Genomic DNA, 13,976 nt, shown 5'->3' on the forward strand with positions numbered 1-13,976 from the left:
CTTTACATGTCTATCACATGTCTCAAAGCTATGTACTGTATATGTTTAATATTCCTTTTTTTTGTTGCCTTGTATGTTTGATGATGTGTGAGTCCCCTTGATGGCTTGTGTTGGATGCCCCAGAGCTGTAATGCCATAGTAACTGGAAATGGGAAGATGTGAGGAATGATCCATTGGGGTGGGGGGTGTAATTCCTCACATCAGGTAGAAAGATGCTCCTTGATGAGCATCTTTCTACCTGTGAAACCCCTTGGGACTTGTGGAAGCAACCAACTTGTCTAGACTAAACTGTGGCACCCCCATAGGACACATAAATTAGACTTTGGCTCACAGGTGAAGAGGGACATGATGCAAGTGCTACAAGACATGAACTCATCCAGATGTCAAATCAGTGGAGAGTGTAAGAATTTAGGCGTGCAATATATAATATACATGTATTATATTATAAAACATTTGATTAGATTGAAAGGTAAAATGCTAGTCATGAGTAATGACAAGAAATTAAAAAAAAAGTCTGCCCGGGGTAATGGCTGACCTGAATTTAACTTTGGTCAACTATAGTAAACCATTAACTTTATTAGGATGAGATCGACCCATGCAATCCTCTGCCATAAACGCTTCCTTTAGATGAAGCTATTTACATATATTGGATTATTTTTGTGTCAAGTCATATATTTATTTATTTATTTATTTTAATTTCTGAGAATACATGCACTCTGCCATTAATAAGTCTAATCAGTAAAACAGTTGATTTTGACATCAGTGGGATGTCTTTAAACCAGTTTTATTGTTGCAGATATATTTAAATATGTATGTTCCAAACTCTGGACGTCTTCTATGCCTTTTCACTACACGGTTGAGTATGCAGTGACTAGTTCACGTAACCGTAGAGGTGCTGTGGGATAATGACTTGCATATAAGTCAACACAAAGATAAAGAACGGGGAATTATAAACACGTGATTTCCTTTATTGCTCCGAGACTGACATGTCCGATTCTGACACTCGGGCATGGGAACCGGGCAAAGGCGCGAAGGTGAGACAGATTCAACCTGACACACGTGTGTTATCTGACAGGGTGTGGCAAGGGGCAAAAAACACGACTCTTAAGTTAATTTCGGCGGCAGCAGCAGACATTTGGCAGCCGGACATAAAGTCACTGAAAGCGAGAAAACATGACATGTGAAGAAAACAAGCCGTGGATAGAGGGAGGGTGTGACTCCGCCTATTGATCAAAGACCATCCTCCTTCCTTTTGTCTTTTCTTCAGTTTGTTAACTTCTCTAAAAGCCTCGTGGACTTCGGGCCAGCCGCGCAGCAGTTTTTTTTTGTAGGCTGTGCTGTCGCTTCATTTGGTGGGATTGACGCATCTGGACTGACCCACTCCACGGGCGGCGGAGAGATTTCCCCACTTTTTTCTTAGAAGTTTCATGGAGTCTTTGTGGAAATCATTGATCACACGGGTGAGGTAAGGAGAGTTGTTCGCAGTTTAAAGTAACTGACGACTGATTATGATGCAGACGTGCGTAAAGTCAGAAAAGCAGGACCGGTGAACCTTTTAGTAAAGCTGTTAGAGTGCGTCAAAGAAGGTGGAACTATTTCATACAATCGAGATCGATTTGTGCATCCTCTTGTTGTATATATGTGTGTGTGTGTGTGTGCGCGCGCGTGTATGTGTGTTTGTTTGGAACTTAGTTTGGTTTTAGTTTTGCCGTGGTTTACGAGGCTTTCGCGGCTGTATGGAAATGACTCGCTCTGTGAGCGAAAGTCAAGCTCTTACGCCCGTCTTATTTTCATATTATTTGCGTCCTATTAAATTTGGCAGGTTGTTCTTCTCGGCAGGTCTCGTACTTTCACATTTTGGCTGAGAAGCAAATATATGTGCATCGTAAGCTACAGCTCACGAGGATGTCAAGAGAAGCTGAGAAGAAACTTTTTTTTTCTCCTTGTTCAAGTTCCGTTTTTTAATGTTTGGACGTGAGCCGTTTTCATTGGTTAAGTCTAAGACATATTGGAGGAAATTGATTTTTTTTTTTTTATGTCACACGAACTTGCGGAGATCTTTCAACATATCCTGACCCGAGAGACTAATTGGTGATCAGATAAATGATTAATGATTGCTAGACTAGACTGAAGTAAGCTTTTGCCTTTTCACTCTTCTCTCGCGTGGTTTTAAGCCACGGGCGTTTTGTTTTCGAAAGTTACGCTCTCCATCACCCTTGCCCTACAGATCATGGGAGTGGGAGGACACACAAAGGCGCACGAACACAGACAGGCACACATTTTAGAGTGCGGTTTTTAGTCCGTTGAAAACAGCTCTGCGCAGTTTCCTCCATGCACATAAACCTCCTCGCCATATACAGATAAGCCGTCACACCACTTTTGTGAAAGGTGTCAACAGGATGAGAAGATAAGATCTCAGTGCTGTGCTGTCATTAGACTGGAGAGGGTCACTGTGTGGGATTAAAGAAAAAAAAAAAAGTCGTTTACATCTCTAAACCTCACCAAGAGTTTCAGTTATTCTCAGAACGTCTTATAATTTTTTTTACATTTACAGATTGTGCTGGCAGATGTTGTATTTGCTAAACCTCTCCACTTTAACTGTTGAGCCAAATTTCCACGCGTTGTCGGCAAGCAAGTGCAAATAAACCTTTGTATAATTTATAATTTATCTCCTCTATGACCTCATCGGTGCCTGCACATGCTTGCATGGCAGATCACGTGACGACGTTATCTTCTTTTCATCTGCTCCAAGAAGCCTGACTGCGTTGCGATCCACACGTTGCGTTGCGCCTTCTAAAAATGCCAGATTTAGGAGATACGTACGTTTATTTTTTATTAAAATTTTTTTTAGAGAAGCGGCATTTTTCCTGGAATAATTTTCCTTGGTGTGATTGTTAAATTATCACTTTTAAAAATCTTCTTTACGTGTTGAAAACAAACACGGTTCGAAAGCTGAAATGTTAAGCATGTTTAGAAGATCTTTGACTGTTAGTGCTGATATCTGCGATGGCTGCTCCACAGCTTGACTTGGGTCATGAGTGGCAGCAGTTTAAGCAGAGGTTGATAGATAGACAGACGTGTATATCTATGTATCTGTTATCTGTTATATATATCTGTATCTCTTAAAAATGGGATGGGATGCATCTAGCGTCTTACTGTGGTGAAGGTTTTGTATTCCACATTTAAACAGACAAGCCCCCCCCCCAAACTCTCAATCATTTACTTCCAAACTGGAGGCGGGCTTTCTGTTCTGCTTTCCAATTCTTACACTTGCAGAACCTTCCTTGAGAGACTGAAGTGAAAATATCAAGAATGTGCAAAAATACTTTTTTCTTAGAAAAAAAAAGGTAGGGGTGTGTGTGGGTGGGGTGGGGGGGGTCGGTCTGATACTGCACTGTGGTCACTGTGGCTAGTGTTTATCACTTTGTGGATTACACATCTGTCATTGCAGATCATTTTTGACTGTGTTCATTTACCTGCTGAGCCCAAAGTCTTGTTTGGATTTTACTTTTAACTTTCATTTTAAAAAGCTGATAGGAGGAACTGGTAGCTGACTAGTTTCAGTGTCAGGCGTTACCAAAAAAAGTTTTTAGTCATTAAAAGCTAATCAGCAAATTCCCATAAATAGGAGTCAGATGCAAAACAGCACTGAAGAAGTATAACAAAGAAGTACCTACAGTATGACCAGAGGGCTGTGGTAATAAAATGCAGAACAGCAACAATTCCACTTGTTTTGTCTGAGAATGTAAACACGAGATGAGAAGTGCATGCCAGATCAGGCGATAAGTCCTACTTCGACAAAAACAAGCCTAGCCTTTTTGATACGATCACGATGACACATTGACATTTGAAGTAAGCCATGGTAAAACCATAACACATCATATATGACTCACAGAAATGACAACAGTTGTGCTACAGTATAGTTCTCATTTTTACAGATGGCCTTGAAGTTGAGACTGCTCTCAGTCACACCTGGATATTATGTTACCACAAGTAACAGTTGGAGTGGAGGTGGTACAGGGAGAGCCAGTCGGTTTGGCACAACATGTGTCAACTATCTCTCTGGCAGTTTGTGGAAAACCTTTCTCAAACCTGAAATTTCTCCTTGTACGAGAATTAAATTGTAACTCATTGTAGGAACCATTTATTAGCCGTGTGTACTTTTTTACTTTACAAGGTCAAAAGGAATGAATTACAAATAATTTGGTCCAGTTATTATTTGTCTAAAACTGTGATTTATGTGGTTACGCGATTATGTGTAATGTGAAGGAGTGGCATGGAAACTATGTTTAGGGCTGCAGTAGGAAGACGTGATGAAATAGCGATGAATGTACACCAAAGATTGTTAAGTATCTACATGTTGTGCTCGCATATGCATTACTGAAGCCTTTTTACAATAAACCCTGAAGACTCTTCGTGTTTATTTACACCAGTGACCTGTGTGGTGATGGTCTGAGGCCATCTGGCCTGGGTGGGGATTTTCTCTTCCACGTGATCCCCACACATTCCTCATATAGTAGCTTATTTTTCATGTGCAGGACTCCTATTCCACCATTTATGTGCGTGAGTGTGATATGTGAGATAAACCTCAATTATTATTTTTTTTAAAGTCACGTCGGTTCTTATCTCATGATGATTCTGCTGCTAAGCATTTATTTTTCCGTAACACACTTCGCTGCTATATCTGATGTCAACACAGTCGGATTGATTCCAGCGCTGAACAAACTTTTGATAGTTTTTCAATGAGAAATGCCACGATCTAATTTCTTTTTGTTTTTTTGGCAGGTCCGGAGCGATATTGATGAATCATCATAACAAGGCTACTACATGATGAGCAACCAGTCAATGCAAACCCTCACTGACCCAGTGTTTCGAGCCAAGATGCCATTATTTGACCGGACGATAGCATCTGCAGGACTGTCAAAACCGCAAAATATGTCTGGTTTCCTGGGCAAGCAGACGCTGCCGTGCCATGGGGCCTTCTTTGCTTATGACCCGAGAGGAAAAGAGGGAGCGGGATTCACTTCTCCTTGGAGGAACTCAAAGACATCTCTGCTGAACGACCGGAGTACTATGAGTCACCTCTCTGGCATGGAGGGAAACCATCTGATTTACAGACACGACAGCAATTCTTCAGAGGAAACTCAGTCTTCTGCTACGCGTCACACCCCGGTAAAACAGGGCTTTATGAGGTACAAGAAAAGTCCTGAGATCAGCAGTCCTACAGCTGCAGCGTCGTTACCTATTAGAAAACAAAAAACTGGAGGTGAGACTTCATCATCCCCATCTGAAAACTCTGTTTACTTAGCGATTCCCAGGCCGGTTTACGGACATAATCCCTGCTGTAATGAACTGGGTTGCATGTTAGGACAACGCTACAGTGTGGAACATAGCTCTCCAAGGATACCAAACACTGTATATGAGCGTGACTGGATGCAAACTGATGCTCACTACGCTGAAAAACCATCTGTTGAAAGGAAAGGACAAGACACGGTGCTTCAACAGAGAGTCTTACAGTTTGAACACAGCACAGATACACTGAACTCATACAGCCCTGTTAGAGGAAGAACTTTGCCTGCTGTGATTGAGCCGCACTACAGCAGTTACCCCTGCACCCCGACTCGTCCACTGTTTGGTTCTTTAAGTGAGCATAGCCAGCCTTTACAGACTTCCCCCAGAGGCTACCCCAGCCTTTACCCCTCCCACCCTACATATGAGCATATGACCTCAGAGGTTTATCAGGAACGTTCTCCCATGTCCAAATATGGCCAACTAGCGCAGCACCCAGTGTTTTACTACCCCCAGGCAAATGTGGAGGTAGAAAACAGAACCCAGTGTAAAGATAGTGGCAGTAAGCAGAGAGAAGATGTTGCTGTTATTCATAAACACACAAGCTCAAACCCTCGGGAGCATTACATAGTGCCTCAGTCGCTTCATGCTGAAATTCCTTTGCCTTTGCCTAGCACTGAAATGTTGCCAAATCATTCCTTTATGCGGGGTTTGAACTATCCATGCTATGCTGTTCCAAGACTTCATTTAAATGCAAGCCAAATCAGAGCCCCCCTAAAAAGGCAACATGCATCACCTACTTTTCACCCTAGCCACAAAAATGTTTCGCCATCCAGCCAGCATATGGATCACCCCATGGTGTCCGCCAGCAGTTTACAAAAGGACAAACCCAAGCACCCCGCCCTTCATGTTGACCACCTACCCATTTCCTCACCGTTCCTACCTGTGACTCAAACCAGCCCTGCCAGACGTGTGAGCAAGCCAGGTGTCTCACCATCAGTTATAGAAATGAGAGGATTCTTCCCCCCTCTCAACCGCCTGCATATGGACCCACCCATCCTTCCACCACTTGGCTTGAATGTGGACAGAGTAGTGGACTATTCCTCCTGTGACTCTCAAGTCCCTTGCCCGACTCAGCCAAAAAACGTTCCAGGTTCCCCAGCCGTGTGGCGACCTCAGTCCCCCAATCGGAGTTCAAATCGGATCCACACAGACGTGCCTAAGAGTGCAAATGTCCAAAAAAGTATTGATTCTCCTGCTTTCAAAACAGGAAGCAAACACAAAAGCTCTGTGTCCAGTCCAGAAACCGCTGTTAATAAACAGTGTCTGAAGAGGAGCGTTTCCCATTCATCTTCACCTGTCAAAATAAAAGAGGAGGATAAGGATTTATATGAAGTGGAATGGACCAGGAAGAGACAAAAGTTGGAAACGGAGATTATCCGAGAAGGAAATAAGAACGACTCTCCTCCTATGCCAGTTATTGACAATGTTTTCAGCTTGGCACCTTACCAAGGATATCTGCAGGGAGGGATATCTGGAGCTGGAGCATCAGGGAAAACCTGTCAGTCCTCTGAGCAGCATGAAGTTAAATCCAAGCCAGACAAAGAAAAGAAGCAAGATCAAGCTAAACAGGAGCCTGTTGTGTGTCTAGTTTTTAAAGAAACTCATACTAATACTCCAAAAGAGAAAAGTGCTGCAGAAGCTGTTGAACCCAAGAATGTTAAAGTAGAAAAACTAGATAAATCCGATATCAGCAGCTCTACAGATGACAGCATTAGTCCAAACAACAGCAGCAAAATGGAAGTCAAAAAAGAGCCCACAGAGACTGCTTCACCTGATGATGGACCTATTTTCTTAAAAAAAGACAATTGAACCTGAAGAACGTGAAGCTAAGCCCTCTACAGCAGATGAAAAAAGGACTTCAGATGAGTCCAAACCTGCTGAGATGACTGCACAGACCAACTCGACTTCTGAAGGTGACACAAACGCAACACAACACAAACAGGAGCTCACCCTTCCCCCCCAAACCCACGACTCCACTGCCTGGGAGCAAACTAAATTTCAAAAACATTCCCCCTCAGTGTCTTAAACTTTCCACCTATAAGATTATTATCCCTAACGGCAAGAATTATTTCCCTGTTCCACCACCACAGACGCCGACTGCACAGCCAGCAGCTGAGTTCATACCAAACCAAGATCTCCAAATGCCCGCCCGCAAGCATTTCTTTGAGCTGCACCAGTCATTCTGTAAGCTTGTGTCCAAATCTGTGTCGACTTCTTCAGAGCAGGACCTTAAAAAGTGGTTGTCCCAACTGAAACTAACTGAATCGCTGTCTCACGCCACCAAAGTCCAGAAAGTGTCCTGCCTGCTGGGGGTAAAAGCCAGAGAGGCTTGGCTCAATGAGGAGATGAAATCGGCACTTGACACGGTCTTCGAGAGGTTAAGAGAGTACTCGATCCAGGAACGCTGTCCTTTTCCGCACGTCATGCGGACAGGAGCAGTTTTTCTCCCCATGCTGGTGGTCAAGGAGCTGCTGTTTCCTATGGTCCATGGCAGCTTCATTGACCAGGTCCTGCAGGAGCACAAAGTCGAGCTGCGACCCACCACGCTCTCTGAAGAGAAGATCCTCATCCAGCTTCATAAACGAGCCTGCTCCTCCAGACTCAGGAGACTGATGTCCCTCAAACACCTGCCCAACGTCTATGCCGACGCGGTCAACCTTCTGTATTATGTCTGCGTCTGCAAACAGCTGGGTGAGTGTACATTCACCACAGACATACCGAGGCAAACCGCTATGGTTGCTACACTTACAACACTGTAGCTCTTTAACGATTAATTCCCCCCACTCCCCCCAAAAAATTAAGATTGTATTAGGAACTGTTCATTAGAAGCTGTGAGGGTTCTAATGAAGACTTATCAAAATACAGGTGTTGCAGTGAGTCCTCTGTGTGCTAATTTCCCGACAGCACCGGACACAACTGTGTGAAGAAATGTCCATAAGGCCAATGGCTTTAAAAATATTTTACAAGTAATTTAATACTACCTATAAGCTATTATTTATGTTAATTAGCTAAGAAACAAACCAAATATAAAGTATTCATATAAAATATATCATCTCAGTCATTAGTGCAAACTATGTTTCTACTTGTAAAAAGAAATACATTATAAAGATTTGTAATTTCTTATTGTTAATTATGATGATTCATTTTGCTTGGTTTTATCTGATGAAAATCCTTGTTTCCTTACTATAACTTTGATAGCTTTCTAGGAGATCCCTTTCGGTACACGATGTGAACTGATGACCCTTTTAGATATCATTATAAAGCAACATATTTCCTTCAAAGCATATTTTCTGCATTAATTGGCCCTTTTTGTAAGTAACCAATCAAAACAGAAGAATTATTCAATATAAAATCCATTTATTTTTTACAGAATCAACCTCATCTGACGTCCAAAAGAGAGTCCAGGTATTTTTTTTTTTCCTGTTGTCCCTCAATCTCACTACTCTTTTGCTTTTTTCCTGATTTAGAAAGCAGGAAATTTTTCTTCTAACCTTCAGTAACAAATCACAAGAAGCTGCATGATTACACTGTGGGTGGGTAGAGGGGGAAAGGCGCTAAGCTGGGCTGCTTGGGGACATATGAATTTGTTGCCTACTTACAGCACTGTAGCTGAAACAGAGTAAGGCAGGCTGGTGGATGACATTATGAGGGGAAGGAAGTGAGAGGCCACTACACACAAGAGGGATTAAGTGTGGCACATTTTTTTTAGGTCAGAGGTCTTTTCAGAAGATGGTGACTTCATCCTTTGTTGTACCATCTCTAACTAACCCACATCTACACTGCTTAGTGACAGAAGCGGCATTAGGCAGTTTCTGAGAATATGAGTGTGTAATGTCCAAAGAACAGGACAATAGTATAACACCAGTCAAATCTCATGAAAAAAAAAATCTTCCCTTCCTCACCTGCCTGTCTGTGTTCTCCACCCTCTGCATTTCTGATAAGAATGCTTCAATCTTGTCACAAATATAAACTGATCAGACACACCCTTAAAAACAAGTGCCAAATATCGAACAGGTGCTCCCTGAACAGTTCTGACCCATTCCATCTGGGGGTGTCTTACAGTTTCTGGGACCAGGACGGGGGTCATCTAGATTGCAGGGTAGGTCCTGTGTTTGGGTTGGAGTCAGTTTTGAGACTGGGTTAACATCTCTGGGTTTAAAAAAAAAAAAATCCGAATACTAATACAAACTTGCATCCCTTTAGGACATTGTACAGTAACAAGGTGATTGGGTTTATTCGTTTTATCAGTCAGTGGTTTTAATGCTGTCGCTGATTACTGTATAGTTTCTTAAGATATCTCAAGTATTCAGCAAATGTTGAACATACTAAATAATAACAGTGCTCTCTCATTATGGGTGGGGAAAAAAATGTTACATACATTGACTAAGTTAATCAACTTTAGTCGAATGAAATATTTTGAGTTTTTATATAGTTTATAGAACATCAATAGAGTCGTCCTTTAAAAAAAAAAAAAAAAAAAATTTTATAGTTGCCTTTTATTTTGTCTGTCAACAGCTTCGATTTTACATGTATTTGCTTCCTGAACCTACTGAACTTGGCCTAATTGAACTGCTGTTCACTGCTGACATAGGTTCACATGGTTTTGGAGCACTTGACTCTAGTGTCTGAACATTTCCGTTGCCCTCCTCTTGCCTCACTGCTGTTTTATCCGTGACTGATAGCACCCCTCGCAGCAGCTGACTTTTTCCCAGCCTTCGTGTTTATTCCGTAGCCTTTTCTTCCATCTTTGCTGTAAGGGTGTTTCGTGGTGGAGGATCATGATGTGCAAAAGCCGAAATCCTTAGTTTTAGGTATGAAATAAAAGCTCTTTAGGAAACCAAGTATTTCAGGATTTCTGACAAGGAAATATAAAAGTCTGTTTCTGACTTGCTGCTCACTTGTAACTGTCCCTGATCACTGCATAAATTCTTTTACCTCTAATCTTCCCATGTTATGAGGAAGCAGAATGCTATATTTATCTGTGATATTTCAGCATTTGTTTTGAGCTCTCTTGTTGGCATTTTCCCTGTGTTGCAGGATTAGATATGGACTCTGATCGCAGGGAACAAGATGGAAGCTGTGAAGCGTCTAACAGCGGGAGGGTTCCTGTATTTTCTGACACCACTGCCTCCGCAGCCTCGCACTCAGAGTTGCACCCACAGAGATGTTCAGAGGATGAGGAAACACAATTGCATTTGAACAGGAATAAAACTAAAAGAAGAGTAAAGAGCAGTTCGAGGCGTACGTTTCTAGACAACAGTTTGTCAGATGAGGAAGAGAGAGGGGATAAGGACAAGATTGTAGCTGAAAGCACTGTCAACACAACTGCAAAGAAAAACTGCAGTGCCCATGAGCCCCAGGAGAGTGATAATAAAGGGACTGATTATATGGTTTCAGAGCAGGATCCATATATTTCATGGATGTGTCCTTTGGAGGAGCTATCCCCATTCCCGAGTGACGCAGAAACGGAGGGATCTTCCAGCATGTTGCACGTTGGTCAGTCCTCACCATCAGTTAAATCTAAGGAAAACTCTAAGAATTGTTCAGGAGTCATTGTTAAACTGAGGAAGATACTTAGTGAAGGTCTAAAGAGAAAAAAAACTCGATACCAAGCAGTGTCAGAGTCGGAGACATCTGCTGATGCTTCCATCTCACAGACTGATGACGGGGAGAGTGTGATCGGTGAGGCCGACGTTCACAGGAGGACACCCAAAGCAAAGCACAGGTGGGAGAGAACAGGAAGCTTTTCTCATGCTTTAAGACCCCTCGGCAGCTCTTCTAAAAGAAAACATAGATCACTCTTGAAGATCAAATACTGTCCCTACTTGTCTGCCTGCCACAGCGCCGAACACAGGAGGCGATGGGTCCTGCGCTCAGCTGTGCAGAGGGCTCAGAGGGCCATGAGGTTCTGCTACCCTGAGTTGGTAGGAAAGAGGATCCGCCATCTGTACGAGGAAGTTGACAAATCAGAGGTGTGGTACAGAGGAGAGGTGCTGTGCATCCACGAAGCTCACCCCAACCCCCTTAAGACCATATTTGAGGTCAGGTATGACAGCGAGCCAGAATGGAAGTACTACCTCGAGCTTCTCATAGACTATAAAAAAGGCTGGCTAAAAATTGAAGACTAGTTTCCAGGCACATATACACAATGCTATGACACCTCTGTGAGCGCAACGACAACTGAGCAATTTTTTCCTTAACTCACTTACGAAAGGCTCCTCGAGAATGAGGGTGAACTGGATTCTTTTTTTTCTTCTTCTTCTTCTTCTTCTTCTTCTGCTTCTTCAAAAAATGAAGTCACCTAAAAATTGCCTGTTATATAAGCACAAAGTTGTGCTTTCTTTAGTGATGGGCTATGTTCAGTGTTCTTTTTTTTTTTTTTTTTTTTTTTACATTCTTATCATTTATGCGGTAACTTTATTTTAATAAATTAAATTTTGATGACATGAAAGAAATCACTGCCTCACTGTGCCCCTTTCACTTTTATAAACTGTGAGCATCAGTGGAGTATTTATTTTTTTAAGTCATCCTGACCTTTCTTTTGAAACAGTGCAGCAGAGGGAAATTAGTGGCTTAATGTAGTTTGAATGAGCATTACTGTCAAGCACCGTACTGTACAGTACCGTAATGCAGTGCCAGTCACATATAGCATTAATGCAGAAAACTGATCTTGACCCTGATGATGCTGGTTGCCTTACTGTAAGTAATGTAAAGACAGGTGATGAATTAAATTGAAAAACTTTGACCCTTATAGTGACTCAAAGTGCACTTTGAGTCAACTCAAATTTACACTGCAAATCAATGCAAAGTTGCTCTGAGCCGCCACCTTTACCCATTTCTGTTTAGATGGAAATGGTCTCTTTCAAGATGACAGTGCCCCTGTACACAGGGAACAAAGGTTTCACTGAGTGGCCGATGAGAATGATGTAAATAATATATACTATGGTTGACGTAACCAGCTTGACACCTATGGACGCGCTCTTGGATGCTCTTTCAACCACCATCAGCAAAATACCAAATGAGTGAAAGCACTAAAGTCAAAACACTGAATAACTTTGAGAAGCTTGGTCCAGTCCCTCCAGTAGAGGAAGCTCCTTTAATTTTTCAACCCTTTGTAGTTTTTGTGTTGAAACTGCTCAGGTTTTAAAAACACAAGCCGAGTGTGCTGTATACAGTCAGTGTGAAACTTACGACTGAACCTCAAATCGTGGTTTCATTTTGTATGATTTTCCTACTTCTACAGACTGAATTAAAACATTTGTCTCACCGTCGTGTTTTGTCACTTCTCAACTCTAAATATTCAAGAGAAAAAGGAAAAAAAAACAGTGTTAAGACTTCTTGTAAAGCTATAATGTGTTCCTAAACGAATGAATTGAAACCTGATTAAAGCAGGATGATTATGTTAGTTTAAGTCATGCTGTTCGAATCCTTAAAGTACAGGCAAAGGAGAAGGAGCGGCAGCAATCTTCCACATCAGCTTATTAATCAACCATACACCCAGAGTGATGCTGAAAAACTAGTTTGTGTATTTATTACTTCTAGGCTGGACAATTAAAATTCATTATTATCAGGCTGTCCTAAAAACTCCATTAAAAACCTCCAGTTCATCCAAAATGCTGCAGGGAGAGAGTGCATATTTCTGCCATATTGGCTTCTGTTCATTGGCTCGCCCAGTAAATCCAGAATTGAATTTAAAATCCTTCACCTCAGATACAACCTCAAGCAGCATCTTATCTTAAAGAACTTATAGTACTATATCACGCCAACAGAGCATTTTGCTCTCAGACTGCTGGTTTACTTGTGGTTCCTAAAATATTTCAAAGTAGAATGGGAGGCAGAGCCTTCAGTTTTTAAACTCCTCTTCTGTCAAATCAGCTCCCAATTCAGATTCAGGTGACAGACACCCGCTCTGCTTTTATGATTAGGCTTAAAACTTTCCTTTTTGCTAAAAAAAACCAACCCTTAGTTACTCTGCAATGGGGCTTCCGATGACGCACTGAGTATTTCTTCTTAACTCTGTCCTTATACACCATTTTCATTTAATCACTAGTTCTGAATTTTGGGTCCTCTCTTCCTCCCCTCACGCCCAACCAGTGGTGTCAGATGACTGCTTTTTCCCAAGTCTGATTTTGCCTGGGGTTTCTTCCTGTTAAAAGGGAGTTTTTCCTTCCCACTATCTCTTGCTCAAGTGCTTGCTCAAAAGGTTCCTATGTCTTACTGTTGGGTCTTTAACTTGTACAAAGCACCTTGAGGCAAATGTTATTGTTTGGTACTAAATATGGATAAGCTGTCAAAAATAATGGGCTCTGTGTCACACCTTCCATTTTAACACTGTGCATTCGAAGTTGAAACTCACAATTAGTAATCAGGTTTGTCAGAATTGGTGTCTTTGTCCCCATCATGTGGCTGAAAATGTAACTCTTACATTCACACTATACTGTCAAAAATGCTCTTTATTTTAAAAATGCAATTCCAGGGATGGGTTTGGTTTATACCAGTGACAGTACAACAGTGGAAGTCTTCATAATGACACACTTTCAAAACACCTCACACACTTAAATGAGTGGTGCTGCAAAAATAAAATGCCCCTCCACCCCAAAAAACAAAAAACGAACAAAAAAAAC

The 13,976-nt window shown here is 41.8% G+C and overlaps 1 protein-coding gene across 5 annotated transcripts; it reads left to right on the forward strand.

Moving 5' to 3' along the window:
* Positions 1-942: 942 nt before the first annotated feature.
* Positions 943-12,619, forward strand: lg7h15orf39 (linkage group 7 C15orf39 homolog). 5 transcript variants are annotated; one of them, XM_005470688.4, is made up of 4 exons: positions 1,069-1,465; positions 4,786-8,043; positions 8,723-8,757; positions 10,390-10,423. In XM_005470688.4, exons 2-4 carry the CDS (start codon positions 7,494-7,496, stop codon positions 10,393-10,395), a joined length of 591 nt encoding a protein of 196 aa, XP_005470745.2. In that variant the 5' UTR covers positions 1,069-1,465; positions 4,786-7,493; the 3' UTR covers positions 10,396-10,423. The 5 variants fall into 5 exon arrangements, with proteins under 5 accessions (XP_019217181.1, XP_019217180.1, XP_025764973.1 ...); XM_005470685.4 differs by lacking the exon at positions 8,723-8,757 and having other exon boundaries at positions 1,077-1,465; positions 10,390-12,619; XM_019361636.2 differs by lacking the exons at positions 1,069-1,465; positions 8,723-8,757; positions 10,390-10,423 and adding an exon at positions 943-1,034 and having other exon boundaries at positions 4,786-7,480.
* The last annotated feature ends 1,357 nt before the right edge of the window (positions 12,620-13,976 follow it).

Source organism: Oreochromis niloticus, linkage group LG7 (genome assembly GCF_001858045.2).
Source record: "Oreochromis niloticus isolate F11D_XX linkage group LG7, O_niloticus_UMD_NMBU, whole genome shotgun sequence".
NCBI lineage: Eukaryota > Metazoa > Chordata > Actinopteri > Cichliformes > Cichlidae > Oreochromis > Oreochromis niloticus.

Excerpts from the sequence above, each read along its gene's own strand:
- lg7h15orf39 (XM_019361636.2), top strand. The coding sequence starts at position 4,828 with ATGATGAGCAACCAGTCAATGCAAACCCTCACTGACCCAGTGTTTCGA.